At 47.7% G+C, this 23,709-nt stretch overlaps 1 protein-coding gene across 6 annotated transcripts in view; it reads left to right on the forward strand.

Moving 5' to 3' along the window:
• The window catches only part of SLC6A12 (solute carrier family 6 member 12), a 39,950-nt gene extending 16,644 nt beyond the window's left edge, over positions 1-23,306 (forward strand). For 5 of the 6 annotated variants that reach the window (XM_027807701.2, XM_027807699.2, XM_027807698.2 and 2 more), the window contains 10 exons: positions 1,426-1,558; positions 4,406-4,540; positions 6,646-6,749; positions 8,270-8,394; positions 8,688-8,800; positions 10,125-10,262; positions 11,629-11,731; positions 18,052-18,152; positions 19,234-19,404; positions 20,605-23,306. In XM_027807701.2, the coding sequence (XP_027663502.1) occupies positions 1,426-1,558; positions 4,406-4,540; positions 6,646-6,749; positions 8,270-8,394; positions 8,688-8,800; positions 10,125-10,262; positions 11,629-11,731; positions 18,052-18,152; positions 19,234-19,404; positions 20,605-20,748 (1,267 nt within the window). In that variant the 3' untranslated portion in view covers positions 20,749-23,306. The remainder of the gene's footprint in view (positions 1-1,425; positions 1,559-4,405; positions 4,541-6,645; positions 6,750-8,269; positions 8,395-8,687; positions 8,801-10,124; positions 10,263-11,628; positions 11,732-18,051; positions 18,153-19,233; positions 19,405-20,604) is intronic. The other variant, XM_027807702.2, reaches the window with a different exon arrangement.
• The last annotated feature ends 403 nt before the right edge of the window (positions 23,307-23,709 follow it).

A 23,709-nucleotide genomic window follows, 5' to 3' on the forward strand; every position in this document is an offset into this window, starting at 1 on the left:
AGGCATGAGGACCAGATACACCCCGAAGGCTGCTCACAGTGCGCCTGCCCAAGGGTGCTCATGTGCACACACACACGTGTGGCATGTTCCCTTTCTGGCGCTGAGGTGCGTGGGTGAGAGTGGCCACAGAAAGAGGCACCAAAAGAAGATGAGGACTTGCTGTAAGCAGGGGATACTTGTGTTGGGTGTTGCTACTGTTGGCAGGAAAGTGTGAGAGGCCGAGGCAGACTGACCAGTCCTTTACAGTGAAACAGAAAGGAACAAAACTGCTTTTTCTCTTCTTCTGACCACATCTTGCTTGGTGTCTAAAGGAAGTGGTCCGTCAGGCTGCTCAGGCTCTTCCCTGGAGAGCAGGGGTCTGAGGTGCATGTGTGAGATGCCAAAGAGGAGCTCAGGGAGGTTTGGTCATGGGGCTGGAGGCAATAAGACACCTTTGAGGGGTCCTGCATCAGGCCAGATGGTGTTCCAGAGAGAGACGTCACTACAGCCTGGAGAGGATGAAATGGCTGCTGGGGCCACACTACACCTCCACACTCAACTGAGGAAGGTCTCACAAAGAAGAGGAATGCCAGGAGCTCAGCTTCAGCAGTTTTGGTGGATTTTTTTCCCCATTTATGGCTCCTGAAGTGCCTCTGAAAAGCTTGAGTGTCCTTTGCCCCTTGCAGCCACCACAGGGCACATAGAAGATGACATGTGTCCATGGGTGCAGAAAGTCTGCACAGTGCTGGACCCCATCTCCTGCCCTATTCTTTGCACCATACTATTTAGTGAGAGCTGTGGCCCATCTGAAATGACTGTTCAGGTTTTCTGCAGAGGTTGCAAGGGCAAGGAGACTCTGAGGGGACTGGTATGGAGATGGGTGTGCAAAGGTCTCCTAAGTGTGGAGTTGAGCTTCTGTGGACTGCATGAGCTGCAGTGCTGAGCTTTCGTGTGGCCCACCTTCATGACAGTGAGTCTTCAGGGAATGAGGCTGAAGGGCATGGGAATCATAAAGGCCATTTATGCTTACATATAGGGTGTCCATAGTATATGGGGAGGCCAGAGGAAGAGCAGTGACCAAGGGGTGATGATGGCATTGGTGGCCTACTTTGGATTGAGTGGTGTCCACTGGGCAACTGCCAGGGTTGGGGAGCAATGGGGAACATATGGTGATTTTGTGTTGCATAGGTCTGACGGGCACAGCACCGTGGGCTTGGAGAGTGGGAGGGCTCGGGCCAGCTACAGGACATGGTGGAGCAGTGTCAGCAGAAATGAGAGACGGGGAGCCCAAGGCAGAGCTGGGGTGACTTGCAAGGCTGGGAGCCTGGGCAGATGCATCGTGGATAGTCTGTTAAATCTTTGGATGGGATAATATGGGAAAGGTCTGTATGGATGAGTGCGGTCTGGGGTGTTAATGCTTCTCTCCATGTCCCTGGACACCGGCAGGAAGCGAGTCCTGGGGCTCACGGATGGTATTCACAAACTGGGCACTGTGCGCTGGGAGCTGGCTCTGTGTCTCCTGCTGGCGTGGATCATCTGCTACTTCTGCATCTGGAAGGGGGTCAAGTCCACAGGCAAAGTAGGAATGGAGATTGTCCTCCTGTTCCATAAGCCTCCTTGTACCCATCTTACATTTCTTCCCCGATCTTTTTTCCCTCTTCATGAAGTAGAGGCAGGAGACACACTGCACCAAAGTCAAACCTAAAACCTGGTGAGGCCACACTGATTTACACCAGTTGTGTTTGACCCATAAGAGGAAGAATAAAAGGGTACGTGAAACAGGGAGAAGAGAACAGGGAACTGAGGGGAGTCTTGGGTCACCTTTTGCCTTGTAGAAATGCAGTGGCTGATGGATACCTTTCAAGTGCTGTTAGAAATCATCTAATCACCAGTGTGTTGTCCTGGTGTGGCTTGCTGGAGTTTTTAACAAGATACTCTACACTGGCAAATTTCCTATCTCTGGCAATAATTAAACACTGGAGCAAAATAGACAAGCTGCTGCCTGTAACCAGCACAGTGAATAGATAATGAATCTCTCCTGCTTCTTTATCCTGCAAAATACTTAGGATGGGAGACATGTCTTTGTGCTTCCCTTTGTACTCTCCCCGGCTCTGTGGGTTTTGGCTCAGCAAATCACTTTCTGCATTTTGCTGGTGAGGCTGGAGCCAATGCTTCCTCCTGATGTTGATCCTGTACATCAGGTGGACTGGTTATCCTTCTGGACTGAACGAATGTGTGATGCTTTGGGGTCGGTCTTAGGGATGGTGCTATGTCCTTGACCTTCTTCCTTCCTGGAGATGCAGTGGGATGGGTGGGTCATTTGTGATGGTTGGGTCTTGTGGGTATCCAGGGGATGTCCCAATAGCAAAGGGAGGGGAACCAATTTCTGCAACAGACTTTCAAATCAGTATCCTTCCTGTTGGCAGATGCTCCCTGTTGTACTGGACACACATGTTTCAGTGTCAAATCCCATCTCCCACCTTAAAACCAGACTGGGCACCCGTTTTAACAGAGTAAGACAATAGCTTGGTCTGTGCACTAAGTTTCTCCCAGTCTTTGCTGATGACTCTGGTTCTTGGTGGTGCTGACCTGCTGCCTACTATTTCTCAAGGAGGGAGAGCCAGACTCCACGTCTACAGGGAGAGGGGATGCTCTGCCTTTTAAAACTTAAATCTCTGATGCTCCCTGGTTTGAATATCACACCACCATCTTCACAAGAGGTATCATCTTGGGAGATTGGGTCTGAGAGGCTGTTTGATCTGCATGGAAGTGTAATTAAGTCATCACAGGTTCCCTTCAGCTCTCAGCCCTCTCCACCAAGTATTTCCTTTGCCTGGTGCTGCCCCAGCATGGAGAGCTTGCCTGCACAATGAGAAAGCTAAAGAAGTTCGATAAGGCTGTTTGGGCTGATAGAGTTTGGCAAAATCAGACCAGAAAGCCACAGGAAACAGTGAGTGTACGTAGTAGCTGGAATGGTTTTCCTGGGACCACAGAAGTTTTTTCCATCACAAGTTTTAGGATACAGGGCTTACTTTTTACCAGCTAGGTGTTATTGACATGGTGCAGCAATGCAGGGTGGATTTTTCTGTCCTGAGACATACCACAGGTCAGACAGGCCAGCTGCCTTCTCTGCAGGTTGTCACTTTGAGTTCTATAGGGGCACTGTCAAAAACATCAGCTCCTTCCTTCTTTTTCCTCACTGACTACAGATTAGGATAAACAGTAGGGAGGTCCCAGGAATTATGAGTAGGTGCATAATTTTCTTCAACAGCTGCAGAGCAAACAGGACGTTGTGCTTGATTGAGGGGCTGCTCTAACTGGATAGACCTGCCAGACCCTTGTGTTTATGCTTCTGTGATTTAAGGAGTTCAAACTTAAAGAAACAATAGCGACCTCAGGAAAATAATTTCAAATAACTCTGTGAAGACTCATTTTCTTTAAAAGCCTTTTTCTTTTATTCATTTTGCCCACCCTTGTGCTCTTTCTATGTTTCCTTTCCTTGGTGCATTCAGCTGATGTGTATAAATGTTCCCCAGAAGTGATTTCTGAAGATAGATTTTAGTACTTGTGCCAAAAGCATTCACACTCTCATTCAATTGGGGAATAGCAAAAGTACCACGTACTGTGACTTATTCGACCAATTATCAGTAACCAGGAAAAAATGTAATTTTAGGCCCCTCACTATGAATCCATAGAGTAAACGAGCCTTCACATTCCTTGGATGAATTTTAATAATGAATAAATGTTAGGAAGTTGCAACTTGCTTATGGATATTTTGCAAATTAAAAAAAAAAGTTACATTAGGCAGTGGATTAGAGATGATTAATTCTACTGTCGTATTTATTTACATAAAAAGAAATGAAAAGAAGATTTTACAAAAATAATGGTCTACATTTTCTTTAAAGGCTTTGAGGTACCCCCATTTTTCACCTGTGAGCTCAGAGGTATTGAAGGGATGAGAGTGCCGCATGAGCATACCTGGAAATGGGGCCCCTTTAGAGGTATCTCAAACTGGGCACCAAAAGTTGCTATTTAATTTGGAGAACTCTTGCTGGGAATAGGACCATTTTAATAACTTCTCATTAAAACTCAGTGACAGGAAGAGATCTGGGTTTCTTCTTCAGCTCTAGAAAGATGAAGAGAACAGCTGGAAAGCAGGGAAATTACACTGACTGGAAAGAAAATAAAGCAAAGCAACCAGTGGCAGAGTCTTGGGTGAAGAACAAAGGGCAGATTAACTAAATCACCAGTGAGATGTAACCTTGATTGATTTCTTTCTCACCCATCTTCTACATAGCAGTAGTAGCTATAGCCAACAGCAGAGTCCAGGGACATTTGCTGGGGTGGGGGCCTGTGGATGAGATGAGATGATGCCTGCACCCCCTCCCCACTGACCCTCTCTCCTCTTGTTTCCCTGCACCTGCAGGTTGTTTACTTCACTGCCACCTTCCCGTATGTGATGCTTATTATCCTGCTGGTGCGAGGGGTCACGCTGCCGGGTGCTGCAGAGGGGATCATCTTCTACCTGAAGCTGGACATTTCCAGGCTGGCAGACCCGCAGGTGGGTGGGTGTCAAGCAAGTGTTGACACGGAAGGTTTCCAGTCCCCCTGCCCAGCACAACTTTTTTGCTCGTGTGCCTATAGCATATGGGCATATTAGGTCATTTCCACTCATGGGCTAGCAAAACCAGAAAAGTATATGAAATATTCAGCAGGTAGCAGATGGTTTTGCTGGGTCTTAAATGTGAATAATTAAGGAAGAAGTGGGAATGGTGAAATAATCTACCACTTACAATTTTTTCTGGCTTGGTTAGCACTTTGTTTGACTCCAACAGGGCCCTCCTGGGGAGTGCAGGGTTCCTGTGCTTGCAGAGACCACATGTGCACAGGTAATATGGGCTGTGCCCCAGCTGGGCAGCAGGTTCCCTTCACCCACCCTGGGGGCTGGTCCCATCTGCCTGGGTCAGGAGCTGCCCAGAGGATCAGCCCCTGCCACCGCTCATTGAAACCCATGGAAACTGCACTCTGGCAGGGAGGATGCTGTGTACCCAGGGAGGCTAAGTCCAGATGAGGGCACAGGGTGCAGCCAAGCCCAGCACCTGCAAAGTAGCCCAGGTTGGCAGGAGGTGGGCAGCACCTTTGAGGGCTGCACAGGGCAGGCAGGAGGACCCTTTTTTAGAGGATCCCCCCAGGGTGTCTGCTCCGGCACTTTTCTGTAGCAGCAGGTTGCTTCCCTTTCCCACATCGGCTCAGCAACACTATGCAGGCTGCCTCTGCCATCCCAGAGAGGTGTTAGTGCAGACCCCCACCCCCACCCCGGGAAGAGCATTTAAATGACACTGCTGCTGATCATTCCACCACTGAATCTTTGTGTGGAGGCAGCCAAGCAATATGCTTAGCCCACAGTCTCAGTTTACCTCCCGCATCTTCCCAGATAGCCCCAAATGCTCCCAAACCAGCTGCTAAACACATTAGCACGCTGCTTTCCCCCAAATGGCTTTCAGATGCAATTATGTGTTGTCAGTACAAAATCTGTGGTGTGCTAAATGCAAAGAGCCAGCTGAATGTAAATGGCATTTTAATATCAAAATAAATAACAGGGGGATGACTGGGGCTGAGTGTTTTATTTATGGTCGGAGCTTATTCACTGAAAACCTCCCTGACTTTCACAGCCTAACTAAAGCTGACATGGTCTTTCCAGGCTGCTGCAATCCAGCATAGCAGGACTGAGAGATCTTGCTGCTGAGTTTAGGCAGAACGTGGGGCTTTGCTGTAAAGCAGGATGTGTGCCTGTGCCTGAAGGGGTCCCACGTACATGCCCATCTGTGAGACGTCCGTGTGAATTTAAGCAGCAATGCCTGGGCTGGGATTTTTTGAAGGCTGCCAAATTCCAGGTGCCTGGATGTTTGTAACTGGGTACGGCTTAGATGAAAAAGAGTATGAGAAGGAGCACACAGACAAACAGAAAGGTGGGCTGTTTTCCTGCCTGCCTGCTAACTTGCAGCTCAGGGCTACCCCTGGCAGGGCATGAGAATGGAGCTGCAGTTCAGCCCACAACACACAGAGCAAAGGGACTCCTCCATGGAGGAGAGGGCTGGAGCAGCGGGGAACAAGCCCACTCAGCTTTTCCCATGCAATACCAGATCAAAGGGGCACCTGAGTGCATGACACCCCTGAAATCTCTCAGCCCAGGAATTTTCTGCCATTCATGCTGCACCACGGCCTCAGGGATGTGGGAAAGTAGGCTGGGGAGCTGGGAAGGGAGTACATTGATCAAGCAAAGGACTCACTGGCCTTCATTTGGGATGACTCACCAGTAGCTTTGCGGATCCTGAGCCATGTAGGGACCACAGACACCTGCAGTGTCAACTGCAGCCAGAGCCATTCTATCAGGGATTCTGTCTTCACCCAGAATGCAAAGGCACAGGGTGGAGAAGCTGTGTTACCTTGAGTGCGATGTGAAAATAACAGTCCCACCAGAATTCTCCTAGAGGACTTCCAGTCCTATAGCTCAGTTTTCCCAGAGAGGTATCCCAGTTTCCGCATTCACTGAGTCCCTCTCAGTCTCATGGGGTTTGTTCTGCATGGGTGGAGGGATTGCTGCTAGACAGGGCATTTGTTTATTTTATTGCCAGGTCTGGAGACCACTGACTTTCTCTGTTCTAGGTCTGGATGGATGCAGGCACTCAGATCCTCTTCTCTTATGCCATCGGTCAGGGGTGCCTGACAGCTCTGGGCAGCTACAACAAATATACCAACAACTGTTACAGGTAAAGAGGAGCCTGGACTCCTTGCATCCTGGAAATTTGCTTAGAGACAAACATCACAGAACTGCATCTGAGGCAGTGTCTGTCTGTCCCAGGTGGCAGCCTTGGGTCATGCTGCTTTGTCTAAGGAGCTGCTTGGAGGACTCAGCCAGCGTAGGGATGGGGAGTGGCTGAGAGAACATAGGAGCTCCAGAAAATGGCTTTAGTAGTGCACTCCCATGTGAATTAGCCTGGAAATAGGAGACATTGGAGGAGGGGGAGGAATGAAAATGGAATGTTGTTCCAGCCACTGTGGAGACACCATGGGCTATTTTGACAGGGTGAGTGAGCAGGGGTGGCATGGCCAGCTCTGCTGTCACTTGCTAGGCAGGAGAGGTGGTACAAAGGTGATGGCTGCGGCCCCTGTCTCCATCAAGGTAATGTACTGCCAGTGGCATTTCGATCCTATCAAGAAGATTAATCAAGTCTGTCTGGACTCCTCCTTGCCCTTGGTTTACAGATCTATTTTATCCATGGCCTGACATGGAGCTCAGTGAAGCCATTAGGACCATTTCTGACACCTTCCACAGAGCCCCGAGGAGCAGAAGCTTTGTTATTCCATCATGTATTGCTCCAGCATGAATGGGAAAATGTAATGGTACTTGGGAGACATCAATCATCGCTCCTCTTCCTGTGTTCTCCTATAGGTGCTGCCACGGTTGTTGGTCAGGCAATTAATACTTCCCCTTGGCTCTCTTGAAATGTATCTGTCACCAATGGACTGGTGCACTGACGCCTTCCTCTAAAGCTTTAGGTGCCTTGGACTGGCAGCTTAGCTCTGGGTGGCCCAAATGTGCTGGGTGTCTACGCTGCTCCATAGCAGCTGATGCCGTGGTTCAGCTCTGGCAGCTGCCCAGACAGGATCCCGGGGTGTGGGGTATCCAGCCTAGCTGGCTCAGGCTGGTGCCCGGTTTTCAGAGTGAGCAAGTGCACAAATGTTTCAGGACAAGTGGTATAGTGTGTTCCAGCCTCCAGCTGAGTATACTTAACGCAGTGTAGACACAACCCTTGTCAGGTGAGGATTTTTGTTCACCCATTAGTCTTTGTGCTGAACCTAAACATGTTCATGCTTTCAGATTCTCCTCTTTCTTGACTCTGTTTACTTTTGTGACCTCTTTCTTTCTCTAATTTGCAGTTTTCCTCATTTCTTCTGTTGTTTTTCTTATTCTTTTGACTCCTGTCAACTTTTTTGTTGCCATGTCCCTGCATATATCATTTTGGCATCCTATTCACGACCCACTGGTGATGTCCTATGTCTCTCTTTGTGCCACGTGTAGTCCTATAACTCCTGAACAGTGGGGTACAAGGTAGTAGGCTTATTTTTGGATCTCTTCTGAGCTTTTTACTTCTGAGGGAACTCAAGAGCAGCATCGATATTCCTTGGTCCATACTGTCCGACCGGGGAAGCTGAGTACAGACATGATCCCAAGTGAACCCACTCTGCAGTGGGAAACACTGATTTCTCTCTGGTCTCCCCCCTGCAGGGACTGCATCATGCTCTGCTTCCTGAACAGTGCCACCAGCTTCATTGCTGGCTTTGCCATTTTCTCTGTGCTGGGTTTCATGGCTCGAGAGCAGGGTGTACCCATTGCAGAAGTAGCTGAATCAGGTAGGTTTTGCTGGGAGATTTCAGAGCCAAGGCAAAACAGAAAGCCTGAAGGGGAGGGGACTTTTCTGCAGTGAAGTCCAGGTTATTATCTACATCCTCTGTTGCTATGGGTGTCTGCAGTGAGGTCTGCAGGACCAGTGCTCCCTGACATAGCTTTCAGCCCTGTGTGGGCAAGGAGCTGTGGTGATATGATCTTTAAAGCAGTATGTGACCTCAGCCTGTGCTGCAGGGTGGTGGTGGCAGGCAGTGGTGGTAGAGAGGCCATACCTAGTCATCCTGTGATCTGTTGGCAGGTCCTGGCCTGGCTTTCATAGCATATCCAACAGCAGTAACAATGATGCCTGTGTCACAGCTCTGGTCCTGCCTCTTCTTCCTCATGCTGATCTTCTTGGGACTGGACAGCCAGGTACAGCAAATGACCCCTCCTTGTCTAATGCCCAGGTGCCTGTCCCCGTCCTGAGCATTCCTCAAGGCCATGAGGAAAAAAACCATGGTTATATGCTTTGCTGGTTCCTTAAACACATTCTGCACATTGTCCACAGCACTTTCACACAGTGGGAGCTCAGAATCAGGGCCAACGGGAGGCCTGTGGTTATGTGCACTGGTGTCTCTCTTTGGCATCCTTCTCCCGGTGTGTACATGAGGGTATCCCAGCAACACCCCCGCCAACCTCTGTGCCAGCACCGAAACCGTGCACACCGTGGAGTGAGGCCTGGCATGGAGTGAGGCCTGGCATGGGAAGGGGAATGAGGCTGTTTTCTCTCAGGTGCATCTCACCAGAGCAAGCCCTGTGTGCTCTCCTCACTGCTGTGCCCATCTCTTACCCTCCCATACTCCTGTTATGCCAGGAGCAAAATCCAGCAGAGCACCCTGCGTAGCGTAGCATGCAACCCTGGTACTGGAAGGAGGAGAGCAGAGGATGCTCTGGCATGTCTGCCAGGCAGGATGCTCTGCTCAGGCTCCACTTTGCAGCACCTCAGCCCCTGCACCTGGTGAAAGAGGTCTCTTTCCCTTGTTTCTCTGGCTTGAGGTCCCCTCCTGCCTCACCTTGCTTATGACTCTGTGCTGGCTGAGCTTTTCTAGCAGTGGCTGATGTTCTCTTACGTACCCCATGGGTGACCTGCTCTGTGGGACTGAGAGCCATACATGTGGTGATGAGCAGGCTCAAAAGGCAGCAATTCACCTGTGGGACCCATGACCACCTGCTTTACTGGGTTGTCCCAGGCAGTCGTGGTGTATTTTGCAGCCAGTGCTGCTGTACAAAGGGTGTGCTTCATGTTAGGGCTGAGCTGTGCCCCACAGTCACCTGGCTGCCCTTAGCTTCACAATGGCAGGGGGAGCTCCCCTCTGGCACAAGGGTTCTTTGTGCCACCTCAAGTGCTTCCTCATCCTGCTCGAGGGACACAGTCTGCTCCTTGCCTCCCCATTCCTTGGTCACTCCTGCTGTGCTGCAGCATGATCTGTTGGTTTGAGGCAGTTCCTTCTACACAGTTCACCCGTCCAGCATGGGACTGTACTTTTGACCCTTTGGTCTACTCCATAGGAGACCTCACTGATGTATCAGGCTGTGTTTGGGTCCCTAGCAGCTGCAGCTGGCCCTTGGTGGAAGCAAGACAGACAAAAAAAGAAAACAAAAAAATAAGGCAGCTGGAGCATGAAAGGGCAGTGAGAAGGAGTTCGTGCTTGGGGAAGAGGAGACACTGATTTTTCTGACCTGTCTTATTCTTTAGTTTGTCTGTGTGGAAAGCATGGTGACAGCTCTTATTGACATGTTCCCGGGAGTGTTTCGGAAGAAGGGGCGTCGGGAGCTGTTGATCCTGGCCATTGCAGTCACATGCTACCTGCTGGGCTTATTGCTGGTCACTGAGGTAAGAAAAGAGTAGCTGGGGTATTAGGCTGAACACTAGAAACCCTGCTAGACTTGGGTAGAGACAGCAAGGTAATCTTTGATGCTGTTAATTGTCCTTAATTTCTGATGCATTATCTGGTGTCTTTCACAGCTGGTGCTGCTTTTACCCTGTGTAATGCTAGTGTACTCACTGCTTAACTGAGCCTTCCAGAGAGATGGTCCCTCAGCCCAAAGAGGCTGCCTGACATACAGCTTTATGCAAATACCAGGCCTGGTGACTAAAACAAGCTCAGCTGCACAAGCAGAAGCTCTTCTAAGGGCAGTGGTTGTTTGCTAGCTGCTTTCCACAAGAAGCTCTTCAGCAGCAGGGAAGGCTGGGGGCAATGGCTGGACTATAACCCTGCCTGAACCAGTGGAAAGCCTGTGATCCCTGGGACCAGAAGCAGAGCTGTGCTGGTACGATGCTAAGTGCACAGTGTTTGTCCTGCTCTGCAGCTAGTAGCCAAGCACCTCTTCCTCACAGTGGTGTGCTGCGCTGTGTGTGCGTGCCACACACTTGGGTGGGAGTCTCAGCACCCCTCTGCCTCTATGTTCTGTAAGTGACAGGTAATTCCTGCTAAACTTCTTAGGCACTGCCGAATGATCCTCCAACAGGATCCTGGCTAAATATTTGCTGAAGGCACCTCCCACTGCCATTGAGAGAGCTTTAAGTGAAACTGCGTTAAGGGTTCCCATGTTTTTTGCATGCCCCCTTGCATGGAGGCATCTAGTTCCACCATCGCAGGATGTCACCTCATGTGTGGTAGGATGAAGGGTATTCTACTCTGGCAATGTCTAGAGCCCTTCAGCACTACTTGAAAGCATCTGTTTGACTCCTGTTGGAGAAGCCGTCTCTGAGAAAATACATGAAAGTAAGAGAGGGGAGTCATCTACTGACCTGTAGAGGCAGCTGATGGCAACTATGCAGGGCTCAGCTTGAAGGCAGAGGCAGCAGGGAAACCACATGCCTCTGCTGTTGCAGGGCTTGGACCTTGAGCAATATGTAAAGATGGATGCAGCTTACATGAGGTACCTAAATGTCCTGATCCTCAGGATTCAAATTTCTTGGGTGTGAAGTTCTCCACTGCTATGTGATGTTTTGAAATGATGCTTGAAACTTGCTGATTGATTGAAAACAAGCAAACAAACTGGATCCTGCTCCTATGGAAACCAGCCAGGCCTGACTGCCTTTTTGTGACAGAGTGGGGGCAGCCCAAGAGAAGGCTCTTCTCTTTCTCCCACTTCTCTAGATGCAGTGTTTCTACTGCTATTCTACTTGCCTTAGTCATTTTTCCTTGACATGGAACAGTTTCGCCATAACTCTCTTTTCTTTACCTCTTCAACAGGGTGGGATGTACATCTTCCAGCTCTTTGACTACTATGCTGCCAGCGGCACGTGCCTGCTCTTCCTGGCCATTTTTGAAGTCATCTGTGTAGGATGGGTATATGGTAAGTGAAGGACAAAAAACTATGTTGCTTTTTCTCAAGGCAAGGATGGGGGGGGCTGAGAAATGGCAGTGAATAGAAAAGATCTTTAAGGGGCAAAGAAATGCTATAATTACCCTCTTGTCTGGTTTCCACTGTTTACTCACAACATTTCTTAATTGCTCCACATGTAGAGTATGAAAGTTTTTTCCTTCTCTGAATGTTCCACATGTTGAACTACCTGGCTGCTCTTCCCATCTGCCCTTTGAATTAGAAAATCAGCTATAGAGGACTGACAGCTATTCTTTGGTCTCTGTTACCGTCTGCTTACATTATGCCTTTAATTTAGCCATGTCAGTTAATTTAACACAAAATGCTGGGATGCAGACTTGCTGTGCGTTACTTTTGTGATGATACATGCTTCCTGTTTGCATGGGCTGTGACAGCACTCTTAAAAGAAATGGGAGGGAATGCTATGGCTCTCAGCGAAGTCTGTAACTAAACTACTTGAGACCAGCATTAAACTGAGCTCCACAAACTGTCAGAAGGAAACCAACTGCTTGTTAGTCTGGGCAGTAAGAAGAGTATCCTGCAATATCCTATGGAAGATCCCTTCCTGAGCATGCAGGCTGCAGTTCATCTCCCTGAAGCTCGTACCCTGGGGCTGGTGGTTTTGGGGCAAAGGGTCTAGATGTGTGTGATGCAGAGCAGCTGCTCTCTCTCCCTAGCTTCATGGAGCTACAGGGGCTCAGTACCTGCAAGGGTAGTGCAATGCTATCTTAGATACCAGCTTAGACCAGACCCTCAACACTTCACAACCACAAATCTGCTGGCTCCTAGCTATGCCAAGCAGCATGGACATCCTAACCTAAGGAAAAGACGTCAGGCATCACACTGTGCCTCTTTCAATGGCCAGGAGTGGATGCTCAGGAAGGAGTATAATAGCAGAAAAGTTAGCAATAATACTTTTTGTAAATATTCTTCCAGCTTCTAACAACTTATTATAGAACCATAGAATGGTTTGGGTGAGAAGCGACCTTTAAAGGTCATCTAGTCCACCCTGCCTGCCGTGGGCAGGGACATCTTTCACTAGATAAGGTTTCTCAAAACCCTGTTCAACCAGACCTGAACACTTGCAATGATGGTGCATCCACAGCTTCTCTGGGCAACCTGTTCCGGTGTCCCAGCAGCCTCATAGTAAAAAATGTCTTCCTTATACCCAATCTAAATCTACCCTCTTTCAGTTTAAAACTGTTACTCCTTGTCCTGTCACTACAATCCCTAGTAAAAAGCCTCTCTGTCTTTCTTACAAGCCCCCCTTTATATATTGAAAGGCCACAGCAATGTTTCCCTAGAGCCTTCTCTTCTTCAGGCTGAACAAACCCAACTCTCTCAGCCTTTCTTCACAGGAGAGATGCTCCAGCCCTCAGATCATTTTCATGGCCCTTCTCTGGATCTGCTCTAACAGGTCCATGTCTTTCTTGTGCTGGGAATCCCAGAGCCAGGTGCAATACTCAGCTTGTTGCCCAGGGATTTCCAGAGCCTGAAGTAAAATCTATTTATTTCTCTTCTGTTAATTTTTCAGTTGACTCAGGTAAGCATTTATCATCCACAAAATGCTGCAGCAAAGAGATCAATAGCTTGGTCAGGTGTTGTGTGAAGGAGTCACTTTCTTTTCCTTGTTTTGAATGCCACATGTTAATTTCATTTGGTGCCACCTTTGTCTTACTTAAGAAGAGCCTGTGAACAGTCAGTCCCTTTGTGCTCTCTTTGGTGCCTACAGGTTTATCGTGGTTGCATGGGCTACAGTGCAGTTGCTGAGGAAGGGGTTATCAGTTTCTCCAAATGCTTCATGTAAGCAGGAGCCAATTGCTAGTCTGGATGGACACCTCTCTTACTGAAATGGTAGCAGGTCCAACTGCTTGGGCTTTACCTCCAGGGAATGCAAGAAAAGCAGATCTGAAAGGGAGATTTATTTTAGAGGGATGCGCTGCAAGGGAAGCTCACCTCAGAGCTTGGAATAACAGACCCTGGCCACATTTTAATTTAGAGTTGCCTTCTACCCAGTCCCTGTGGGGTTTACAGGGAGATGGAGATTCTCATTTATCTGTGACAGGGCTTCATCATCACCATGCTTGGTTACATTAAACTGAGTTATGTTTTAATGTATAGACCTCCCCTGCCATTTCTATGGTCACACAGGCCACATGCCTTTTCTGACAACCCATGGGGAGGAGCAATGGCAGACCATGAGCAGCATGAGGTGATGCTGCCCCAGCAGCCTGGAAAGGGGGACGGAGCAGCTCAGGACTGAGAAATGGCCTTTCCCTTACCACCACTAGTTCATTTTTCCCACTCCACACAGCAGGATTTTACCCTCTTGGTGTTCTGCTTTGCATCTATTGGCCTGATTCTGGTCCAAAATGTAGTCAGAGTGTCAAGGTGAGGCATTTTAGTGGAAAAAAAAGTCTGGTGCCAATTGCTGTTCTTTTTCCCCAGCCTCAGAATTGGCAGAGCTGAGCCTCTTGCTTACATTGTGAAGAATTACAGCATTTTTGCTAACACAAATACGCGTTACGAGTTTCCCCTCTCGCAGCACATACGCCAACCACCCACCACCTGGCAGCTTCCCTCTGCTGCCAGGCGGCTGCTCTCGCAAAGATCTGAGGATTTCCTCACGTATTGCACTCTGCCTGTGAAAGGATTGTGCAGCATCGGCCCTGCTGATCACTTTCCTTAGAGGGGAGTGTTAGAGGGTTTGGGTTTTTCCCGCCCGCCCTTCTCCTCTCCTTTCCACTTTGGGACAGGCAGCCCTCATATAAGCAGGCATAGGTTTTGAGCACTGGGATTCACAATGTGATGCCACCAAAGTGGGCTGCAGGGAGGATATTTTCCAGTCAGACACAGCAGGCACATTAGGATTAGCTGTTCCAGGAGAAAGTGAGTGCCTCCATCACTGCGGGAGAGTAAGGCTGAAACCATTAGGACTGTTTACAAAGCTAAAGCAAAATGATGCCAGCGGGTACCTGTGGGTGGCCCTGGGGTGAACCCATGTTGTGCTGGTATAAATCTTTCTCTCACTCTTTTGCTCACATGCAGCATGGCTACCAGCCTCCTTCTGCCTGGATCCTGCCTGTCAGGCTCACTCTGGCTGTGTGTGCTTTATCCTTTCAGATGCACTGGCTACAGGCAATCTTACATGCTTATTTATGGACCATAAGGGGCCCTGCTCTGTGCACTTGATACCCAAGGTGTGCGCAGTTGTTGCAGTGCCACAACACCTCTGCGGCTGTTTTTTTGCACGGGTTTGGCACAGGCGTTGATGCTGCAGGTTTGAAACAGAGAGGAAGTAGATATAAGCTTAGTGTTATGGCCAGGGTCATCATCTATTGAAATCCCGTGGATGAAATTTGGTATAGATGAATGCAAAAAAATGCAGCTTGGGAGAAAAGATTTAAAAGGGAGGGCTTTTTCATAGATTCCAAACTAGCAGATCTGTGAAACTCACTCTTTCTGGATATTGTAAAAATAAAACAGAATCTTTGCCTGTTTCAGTTTGAGTATTACTTGCAGTTGTTATAAGCTCCATAAAATGAAAAAGGCTCCATAAGGACAAGATGTAAGGATGTAGGCAAATATCTGGTTGGGTTCATGTGAAGTTTGTTCCCATAAAATTATGTAGGAAAAGTGAATGATTTGCCAGAAAAGCGTGTAACATCTTGGAAGGTATATGGGATTGGTCAGCGCAAGAGAAGTGGAACCAGCACGCATGGATAACTGCCCTGCGCCTGCATACATTCTTCCTTATTTTGGGATATTGGGGATAACAGCAAACATTTTTGTTCATTCCAACAAAAAATGTCTTTGGGGAAATCTTTATGATTTTCTCTGCAGGAGTTTTAGCTGATCTTTCTAATGTGCTGGGAAGGAAAGGAGACTGCACATATCCTCCAGCTTCTAATTTGCTCAAAAAGCCAATGCTGAGTGATTGAACTGCTGACTTCTTAAGCTTGATTACTTTTCCATCTGCCTGCAAAACACAGAACATGTAAAACCTCCTGTTCATATACTCTCTGAGGACATTCATGTCAGTCCCCATTGTGTTTCATCACATCACCTGCTGACTGCCACAGTGGACATGGAAATGCGGTACCTGATCGTTGTACTACAGAAAATAGTGATAAGGGCAGGTGGAGGCACACCGTAATTAACAACAAAAGTTTTGGGATGTTTTCTTGCTGGAGGATAGGTGTTTCTTCTGTCATTCTTTTTGTCTAGTATCTTTGTATTTCTTTAATTGCTATGTCTCTTCCACTTGATCCTAGATCCAAATTTGCAGTGAAACTCTGACTTCAACAAAGTTGTATTACAAATTAATTTATCTATCATGTATCATCACAGTGTGTTTCTGTGGAAACACTGTATGGTATAAGAGACTGTGCTATGCTTGTATTCTAAACTGCAAATTGTGTCATTTATATCTTTTCCCTTTTTTTCATCCGGTGGATGATTTTGGCTTTTTGGCAAAACAATTTTTTTTTATACCATCTCCCTTTCATCCCCAGTATATTTTCAGAAATGCTATCTGAAGCCCCATGATATTTAAAGCTTGGAAGCTTTAGGGTTCTGTTCTCTGGTGTAGGCTGAGCTCCCACACAAGGCTGTCTGTCCCTTGATATGCCACAGCTTGTTGTCTTTGCTTGAGGCTACTTGTTTTAATTTGCCAACTCAAGATGGGAACCATGAGATGTTCAAAGAACCTGCCCCCCGCCAGCCTAAATACTTCAAAAAGCTGCGTTTAAAAGAGCTTTCCTGCAAACATTAGTCATGGGATATAGAAAGTAATGGAAAGAATCACAAAAAAGAAAAGCACACATAATGTGCCTTTGTAGAATTTGTATATTTAAAGGAAGCATAATATGGAAATTTAATTCTAAGACGTAAAAAACACAAACCAAAATAAAACCCACCAAACCTCAAACACCTGCAAGTGTTGCCAGTCCTCTAAGATGTATTTTGCCCAGCCCAGCCTTCTGATGTTAAGATGCAAAGAAGCAAGGTCTCATCCTGCTTGCAGGTGGGACCTGTGGCATGACCATGAGTTCACAGCTAGATGAACACCCCTAACAGCAGAGTCCTTCTTTATCAGCTAAGCACCATGATAGAACTTCAATAATGCAAATACAGTATTATTTCATCCCAGAGGTGCTGATCAGGGAACCCTTTTCCTGGACAGGCTAGGTCCATATTTTTTTTGTCTAATATTTTTGCCCTATTTTACCTGAGGCAGCCTGATATGGTGCCTCTGGTTAGCTCTAGTTAGGAAGATTATGTTAACTCATAAGTTATCTTATGAATGACTTTTTGATTCATTTTACATCTCTTTCTGGCCAACATGAGGTGTTTGATCTTTGAAGACATCCTAGAGCTTAATACAAGGTCTGCTGAAGTCCGTCTGTGTTACATCGTCTCCTCTCTATACCATTGCATGTATTTCCTCTTTGTGCTTTGGGTTGGGAAGAGTCAATGGTTAGGGTCTGGCCAGTGGCAGGACTTTTAGAGGCTATTCAGAGGTGTATCCCACTCTGGGGCACCATGAGATTCAGGTGGGTTCCACATACTGTGAACAACATCACTTAGTAGGTGAAGTTAATGGGAGAAGGAGGACTCTGGGCACCTACAGGACAGCTCCCATGACAGTACAGCAGCACTTACAGAGGGAAAATTTGGTTTCCAGAAGAGTATGGATTTCCAGGTCGTCCAGCTTTATGCCAAAAATAAAACATTTTGTGGAAAGCAGGCTCCTGGTGACAGGGGAAATACCCAGCTCAGTGGGGATTCTCGACACGACTTCCCTAGGGTGCCGATCTGGTTACTAAGAGAAGGTTTTGCTTGGTGTCCCCCACGCTCTTTGTTCCTTTTAGCACTTGAGGCTCACACAATCCCATGTGCTCAACCTGCAAGAGCTTTCCCTTGTTGACCTATAAAACAGCTGCCCCTCTGTGTCTTGTGCTGGTCCTTACCAGCTCTTAGTGGCACATGGGCTGGCTGCACCCACTCACTTACAGCTGCTGCTGTCTGAGGGACAGGGCATTTCTTCTAGGTCAAGCTTTCTGATAGCTTGTGGCTGAAGTTAAAAAGCTCCATCTGTATTTAGCCACAGATGGGCCTTTTCAATGCCAGAAAAGCCTGTTACCTGCCGCTATATTATTAGGATAGCCGTGTTTTTGCAAGGAGTAAACACTGAGAATGAAGAAAGTTGGGGGATTTGGTGTGAATAGTGGTTGAAGGAAACAACAACGAACTGACCTGGGACTTTGTCTCTGTGCTGGCTGGTGGCCAAGGTGCCAACCGCTTCTACGACAACATTGAGGACATGATTGGTTTCCGTCCGTGGCCCTTGATCAAGATATGCTGGCTGGTGTTCACTCCGGGTCTCTGCTTGGTAAGTGCAATTATGACAATGCAGCATATTATTCTGGGTCCCTGGGTTCTCAGTAGAAAACATTGATTTGTCTTCAAGGTGCTGCTGTAAATTTTTCAAACTGCTATGGAATAGCAAAATCTTGTCCATAGTTGAGGTGGCTATTTATTTCCTTTATAACGCTTTATCTATTGTCTGAAAAATTAATTGAGCCTGAAAAGCCACTTGTTTATAATTGAAGGCAAAGGGAAATGTATCCTTAATTCTGGAGAGGTTTGGTCAAATTACTTTTGAATAGAAGACCAGTGAGAATTATCCTGTTCTGAAATATTTGCTTCAGCCTGTGTTCCTGTGACCTCCCATGGTTCAGAAATACCTTTCCATAGCCATTTGCCTTCTATGTTATTAAATCTTTTTTAAAAATTCTGTGACAACTGTGTTTAAAGAAAATGCACCCTAAGTCAGGCAAGTTCTTGCTTGTTTTGAGTTTATGTCCAGTCTTGCTCCACTGACTTTTACATGAATTCCGAGGCACATTCTGCTCCTGCATCTGATGTTGAGGGTTGTTTTGTTTGACCTCAGTGGGAAAACAGATGGGATCTATAGCTACAGCTTACAAAAAATTTCCTGTCCTTTGTCCTCGGGCTCCAGCAGGAGTTGACTATTAGGGAAATTTTCAAAGCAAGCCTGATCCAACCCAAATCATCTGAGAGCTCTGTGGCTAGAGAGTCCCAAGAGGGGTAATTCTGTGCCTGTGTAGTAGTTCTGAAGGGCTTCTGCCAGGGAGAACAATTCCTGACTTTGATATGAAGAAATTGCTGTCTCAACATTGCTGAACCCTCAAAGCTGCTGCCAACTTTACTTAGGTTGAACTTTTAGGAAGCCTGAAGGCTTTACACTGTGGAGAAGTGTGGCCCTGGCTCTAAGATAACTTCTTCCACAGCCAGCAGGCACCAGGCTCTGCCTCACTGCAGCTAACAAGGTCCATGCTATCTCATGCAAGACAGTATGCTCTTGCATATGCTGGTGCTTACAGGGTGGCCAGGCTGCCTGGCTTGGCTGCTCCCTTTGCTCTAGCTATATTGTGTTTTCTGCTCCTCAGGCTGTCTTCCTGTTTTCCCTGATAAAGTACACACCTTTGAAATACAACAATTCCTATGTGTACCCACCCTGGGGCTACGTGGTAGGCTGGCTGATGGCACTTTCCTCCATGGTCTGCATTCCTCTCTACGCCATCTTCATCCTCCTGAAAACCAAAGGACCCCTGAAGCAGGTACTGGAATGGTGGCCACCGGGTGAATTGCTGTTTCTTCCCCCAGGCAGCTTGTGGGAAGGGCCACAGGGAAGGTGCACATGGCACATTTCTCCTCAGAGAAGGCAAGGGAGGGTGAGGGTGGCTCCTGCCCAGAATGTCCTGCAGCTCTTATTGGCCATTTGGAGGGTCTGGAGAGTCTCAGCACAGCTCCCAGGGGATCATTGAATGTCCAGAGTCTTCATGAGACATTGTAACCACCATGCCCTGGGCAATACATGGACATATGCAGATTGTCTGTGACGCTGGCTGCACTGGATGGCAGAGGACCCCCTCGGTGTGGGCTACCCAAGGCCACAGGCTGATTGATTTGGTTTATGGTTCAGGTGGGCCCACCGGTCATGTAAGTAAAGGTGGCATGCCACCACCTTTGCCTGCTCTTTTGTTACTGACTGGTGCCAGTGCAAACCAGGTACAAAACCAGGATCTGTTTTGCCTTACTTCTTGTCCCTTGCTCCTGCTCCCCTTTAAGTCCTGTGTCAGGACTATGTTATTTTCTCTGAAGAAATTATCCATGGTTATTAAAGAGGACATGCTCACAGAGTTGTAAAGGCCTACCCTGTGCCATGCCCAGGTCTGTCCTCTTTCAGTGCAGACACCTTGTCCTTGTCCTAGGAAGAATGGTGTCTAGGAAGACGGTGTTATGGAGATGACACCCCACCTGATCCATGAAGAAAGGCCTGAGTGATGTACAGTACATATACATTTCTGCGCAATTTGTTTTCTGGTCCTTCCCCATCTTCACTGGCTGTAGGCTCATCTGTGGCTGGTAGGGTCAGGGAGCAGGTGAACAGGGGATGGGAGCATCCCTGTGGCTGTGGTGTAGGTGTGACAGTCACATTGCGGGGTCGTGGAGAAGAGGACCCTGCACTGTCAACACAGCCAGGGAATATTCATTCTCCTCCCAGAAACATGTCTGTGAGGAGCCCTGTTTGTCGGGTTGTCAGTCCATGGCCCAGGTTTGAGTGGAATAATTGCCACTGAGAGCAGTTAAAGTGAGCCTGCTCTCCTTCCTCTCCCTTTCACAGCCGTTCGGTGGGAGGGGAGCAGGAGCTGGGACAGTTAGCTCTCCAGATGCCTTTGCCCCCAGCAATGGTTGTGGATCACTATTGGGTGTCAGTTTGTTTACCAGCTTAATTAACAGACACTTCCTCTCTGCAGCGGCTAACACAGCTGATTTCCCCAGCGGAGGACCTGCCGCAGCTGAAGAAGCACATGGTGGGGCTGTCCGAACTGAAGCACAAGGGATGGTCCCCTCCAGTCCAGGAGGTGCTCAGTATCACAGAGAGAGAAACCCACTTCTGAGGCACTGGGAATGTCTCCTCCACACCCCGGACTGATGCGCTCTCTCCTTCCTGAAGTGGTTTCTTTTCTTTCCTGGGCTCTTCCCTTCTCTCCTTCACATCTGAGACAGAAGCATCCGGGACATTGCCTCCTTTCAGCCAGCTGGTTGCACCCACTGGGGACAACATTTCTTTTGACATCCTGGGGACAACTCTCCCTGTCAGCAGCTGGGAAGAGAGCAACACACTTTTGTCAAAAGTGTCCTTCAGTACTGACACTGGGGGGAAGAGAAAGACAACATACTAAAAAAAAAAAAAAAAAAAAAAAAAAAAAGAAAAAAACCCAGCCATCTTGTTGGGAGGAGGAAAGGAAACCACAGTGGTGAGAGAGAGCAGAGAAATAAAGGTGTGCAGGAGCAAAGTTAGGGATGCAAAGGCACAAAATGATGAGGTGTTAGCATGGGGAATAAGTAAGTTGGTTCGGAAGTACATAAGAAGCTAGAGGATGACAAAAGAAAGTGCATTGCTAGGTCACCTACGTACGAGGGAGAGGGAGCCAGGAACGTATCATAGGCAATGATAAAAGGAGGCTGCAGCATTAGTAGTTATAGCCTCAGTTGTCACTGAAAGGGAAGTGAGTGACAGGATTCTTGATGCAATCATAGTTATTGATGGATCTCAAGGCAGTTTCAGGCTGGAAAGGGGGTGAAGAATAATTTTCTAGGGGACTCACTCTTGGTCAAAACTACACAGCCCAGTGAAAATGCATCCAAGAGTGAAACAGCTGAATATTTGACAATTCTTTCAGAAAATTCATGGAGTGCAGGAAAAGTCCCAGAGCAGTTGGTAAAAATTGAGCTGCAGCACAGCAGGGGAAAATGAGACCCTGGGGAATGCACACCCACAGATGTAACTGCACTGCTGGGGCATTTTGTAGATGAATTAATGAAGGAGTTGTTGGGCATGATTCTGTGCTGCAAAGTAGCTTTGGGGTGAGGGTGGGCAAAGGATTGTGCTCCCTCTGCTTTGCTGCAGATGACTGCTCAGGGGATAAGGAAGACATAATTGGGTGCGATTCTCATAAGCTCAGGCAAGATAAAGCAGTAATTAATAGGTAAGATGGGTTAATCGGAAGCAGATAATGCAAATTAAAGGTCTCTTGTTGCCAGGGTAGTCATGAACGTGAGGCGATGGCTGAGAAGGATTGCGCTTGGATGCGGTGTTTGGTGCTGTGCCAGACAGCTCTGTCCTGTGGAGGCTGTAGCTGTAAAATTCCCTGCCAAAACCTGCTTGAATACCCATCAGAACTTCACAGTTAAAAACAGGAAAAGCCAGTGGCCGGATCCCCCACAGGAGCTTTGCCATGGTCAAGGGTACACGCTGGTGCATGGCTGTGTTTCAATAGTGGTGCATCAAACCATGCCAAATAGCCATTAAAAAGAATCAGAGATGCCACAGGCTCCTTTCCTTTGTTCCTCATTCCAAGTAATTGCTTTTCCCTGTGCTATGTGGAGATAAACCACCAGCGCTGAAAGTAAGTGGGAAAATTAGGCCTCATCTGTGCAATGCAGTACCTGTTCCAATTACTATGGGAACCTTATCTTTTGCAGCTTCCTGTGAGTTTAACTGGTGAATTAGCATAGGAAAATCTTTCCCCCACTTAATTTCCTTTCCTTTAAAAACTAAAGACTGTTGGTGAAATGAACACTGAAATTCAAATATCAAAATTTGTACATCTCCGGGACACTACCGTTTGACTGCAGATGGTTTACTGTAAAAGGCAGAGAGAGCTGACAAAGCTCATTCTTGTTTCCTGCAAAGGACTGCAGCACCACGTAAGGTCCCATTTATTTTATTTTTATTTTTTAAAGAACTGAATGTCACGCTACTACAATAATTGTGGGAAGAGCTTAACATCCAGAGGCTTGCAGTCAGGTCTCATGGTAAGTATTCTGGTGTTTTCTCCTCTCCCTCCCAGCTGTGTCACTCACGATTTGGTGGTGGCAGCAGCTACCTGCAGCAGGTCTCTGCATGCAGCTGGAGCAAAAGCCAGTGGTTGCCACCAAGGAGCAGCAGTGCCAGGGTGGCAGATCCAGATTAGCCGGAGGAACCACCAGCCCCGGGAGTGCTGGCTGTCTGCTGGGTGCTCTGTGGCTGCCTCCCCGTGCTTGAAGCTGCGGCAGGGCTGTGCACGAGAGGTTTGATTTCAGGCATGGGCTGCACTTACCTGTGGTCAAAATGGTGGTGTGAGTTTTGAGAAGGAAACCTGCCTTTTCTTCTTCAAGAAACAGAAAGGAATGTTAAAGGACCAGGACTTGCCATTCACATTCAGTCTTAGGCATTAGCACAGGTTTTTTGTAGGACCCTTGGTAGGACATTTGACCCCTTTGCTCCTGCTACCATGCCTTCAAAGATGTGAGGTAGTCTCCTACTACCAGAGAAGTTCTGGAGATGTGTTCACTCCTTTTTCTGAGGTAGTTGGATAACACTGCAAAAATCCCAGAGAGAAATAAATCACTCTTCAGTTTGGAGCACAGACATGGAGCTGTGTTATCAAAAATAAATACTGCATGAACTGGTTCCTCTGTTGCTTGTGTATGATCTGATAGTAGCATCTCACCTTTGCCAGGAAGCAGCGTATTTTAATAAAGTCAGAGGAGGTATTGCTGTCTCCATTGAAAGCAGTTACAAAATTCCCCGGATCGGGAAATTAATCTAGATGCATTGGATGGGATTGACAGAGTCTCAGGAAGTTTAAGGGAAAGCTCAGTGACCCAAGTGCACCCAACTGGGGGAACAGCAGAAAATGCCACCAATGGCTGGCTTTTGCTATGAGACCCTCGGTGTGCAGGCATAGTCAGGGACAAAGCAATGATTTGCTGAACTTATACAAACCTCTCAGTCATCGCCGTGTGCATACAACAGATCTGACAGGTCTCCATCAGCCCCTGGAAGTGGGCATTTCTGGACATCTCCGAGTCTG

This window comes from Falco cherrug, chromosome 5 (genome assembly GCF_023634085.1).
Source record: "Falco cherrug isolate bFalChe1 chromosome 5, bFalChe1.pri, whole genome shotgun sequence".
Lineage (NCBI taxonomy): Eukaryota > Metazoa > Chordata > Aves > Falconiformes > Falconidae > Falco > Falco cherrug.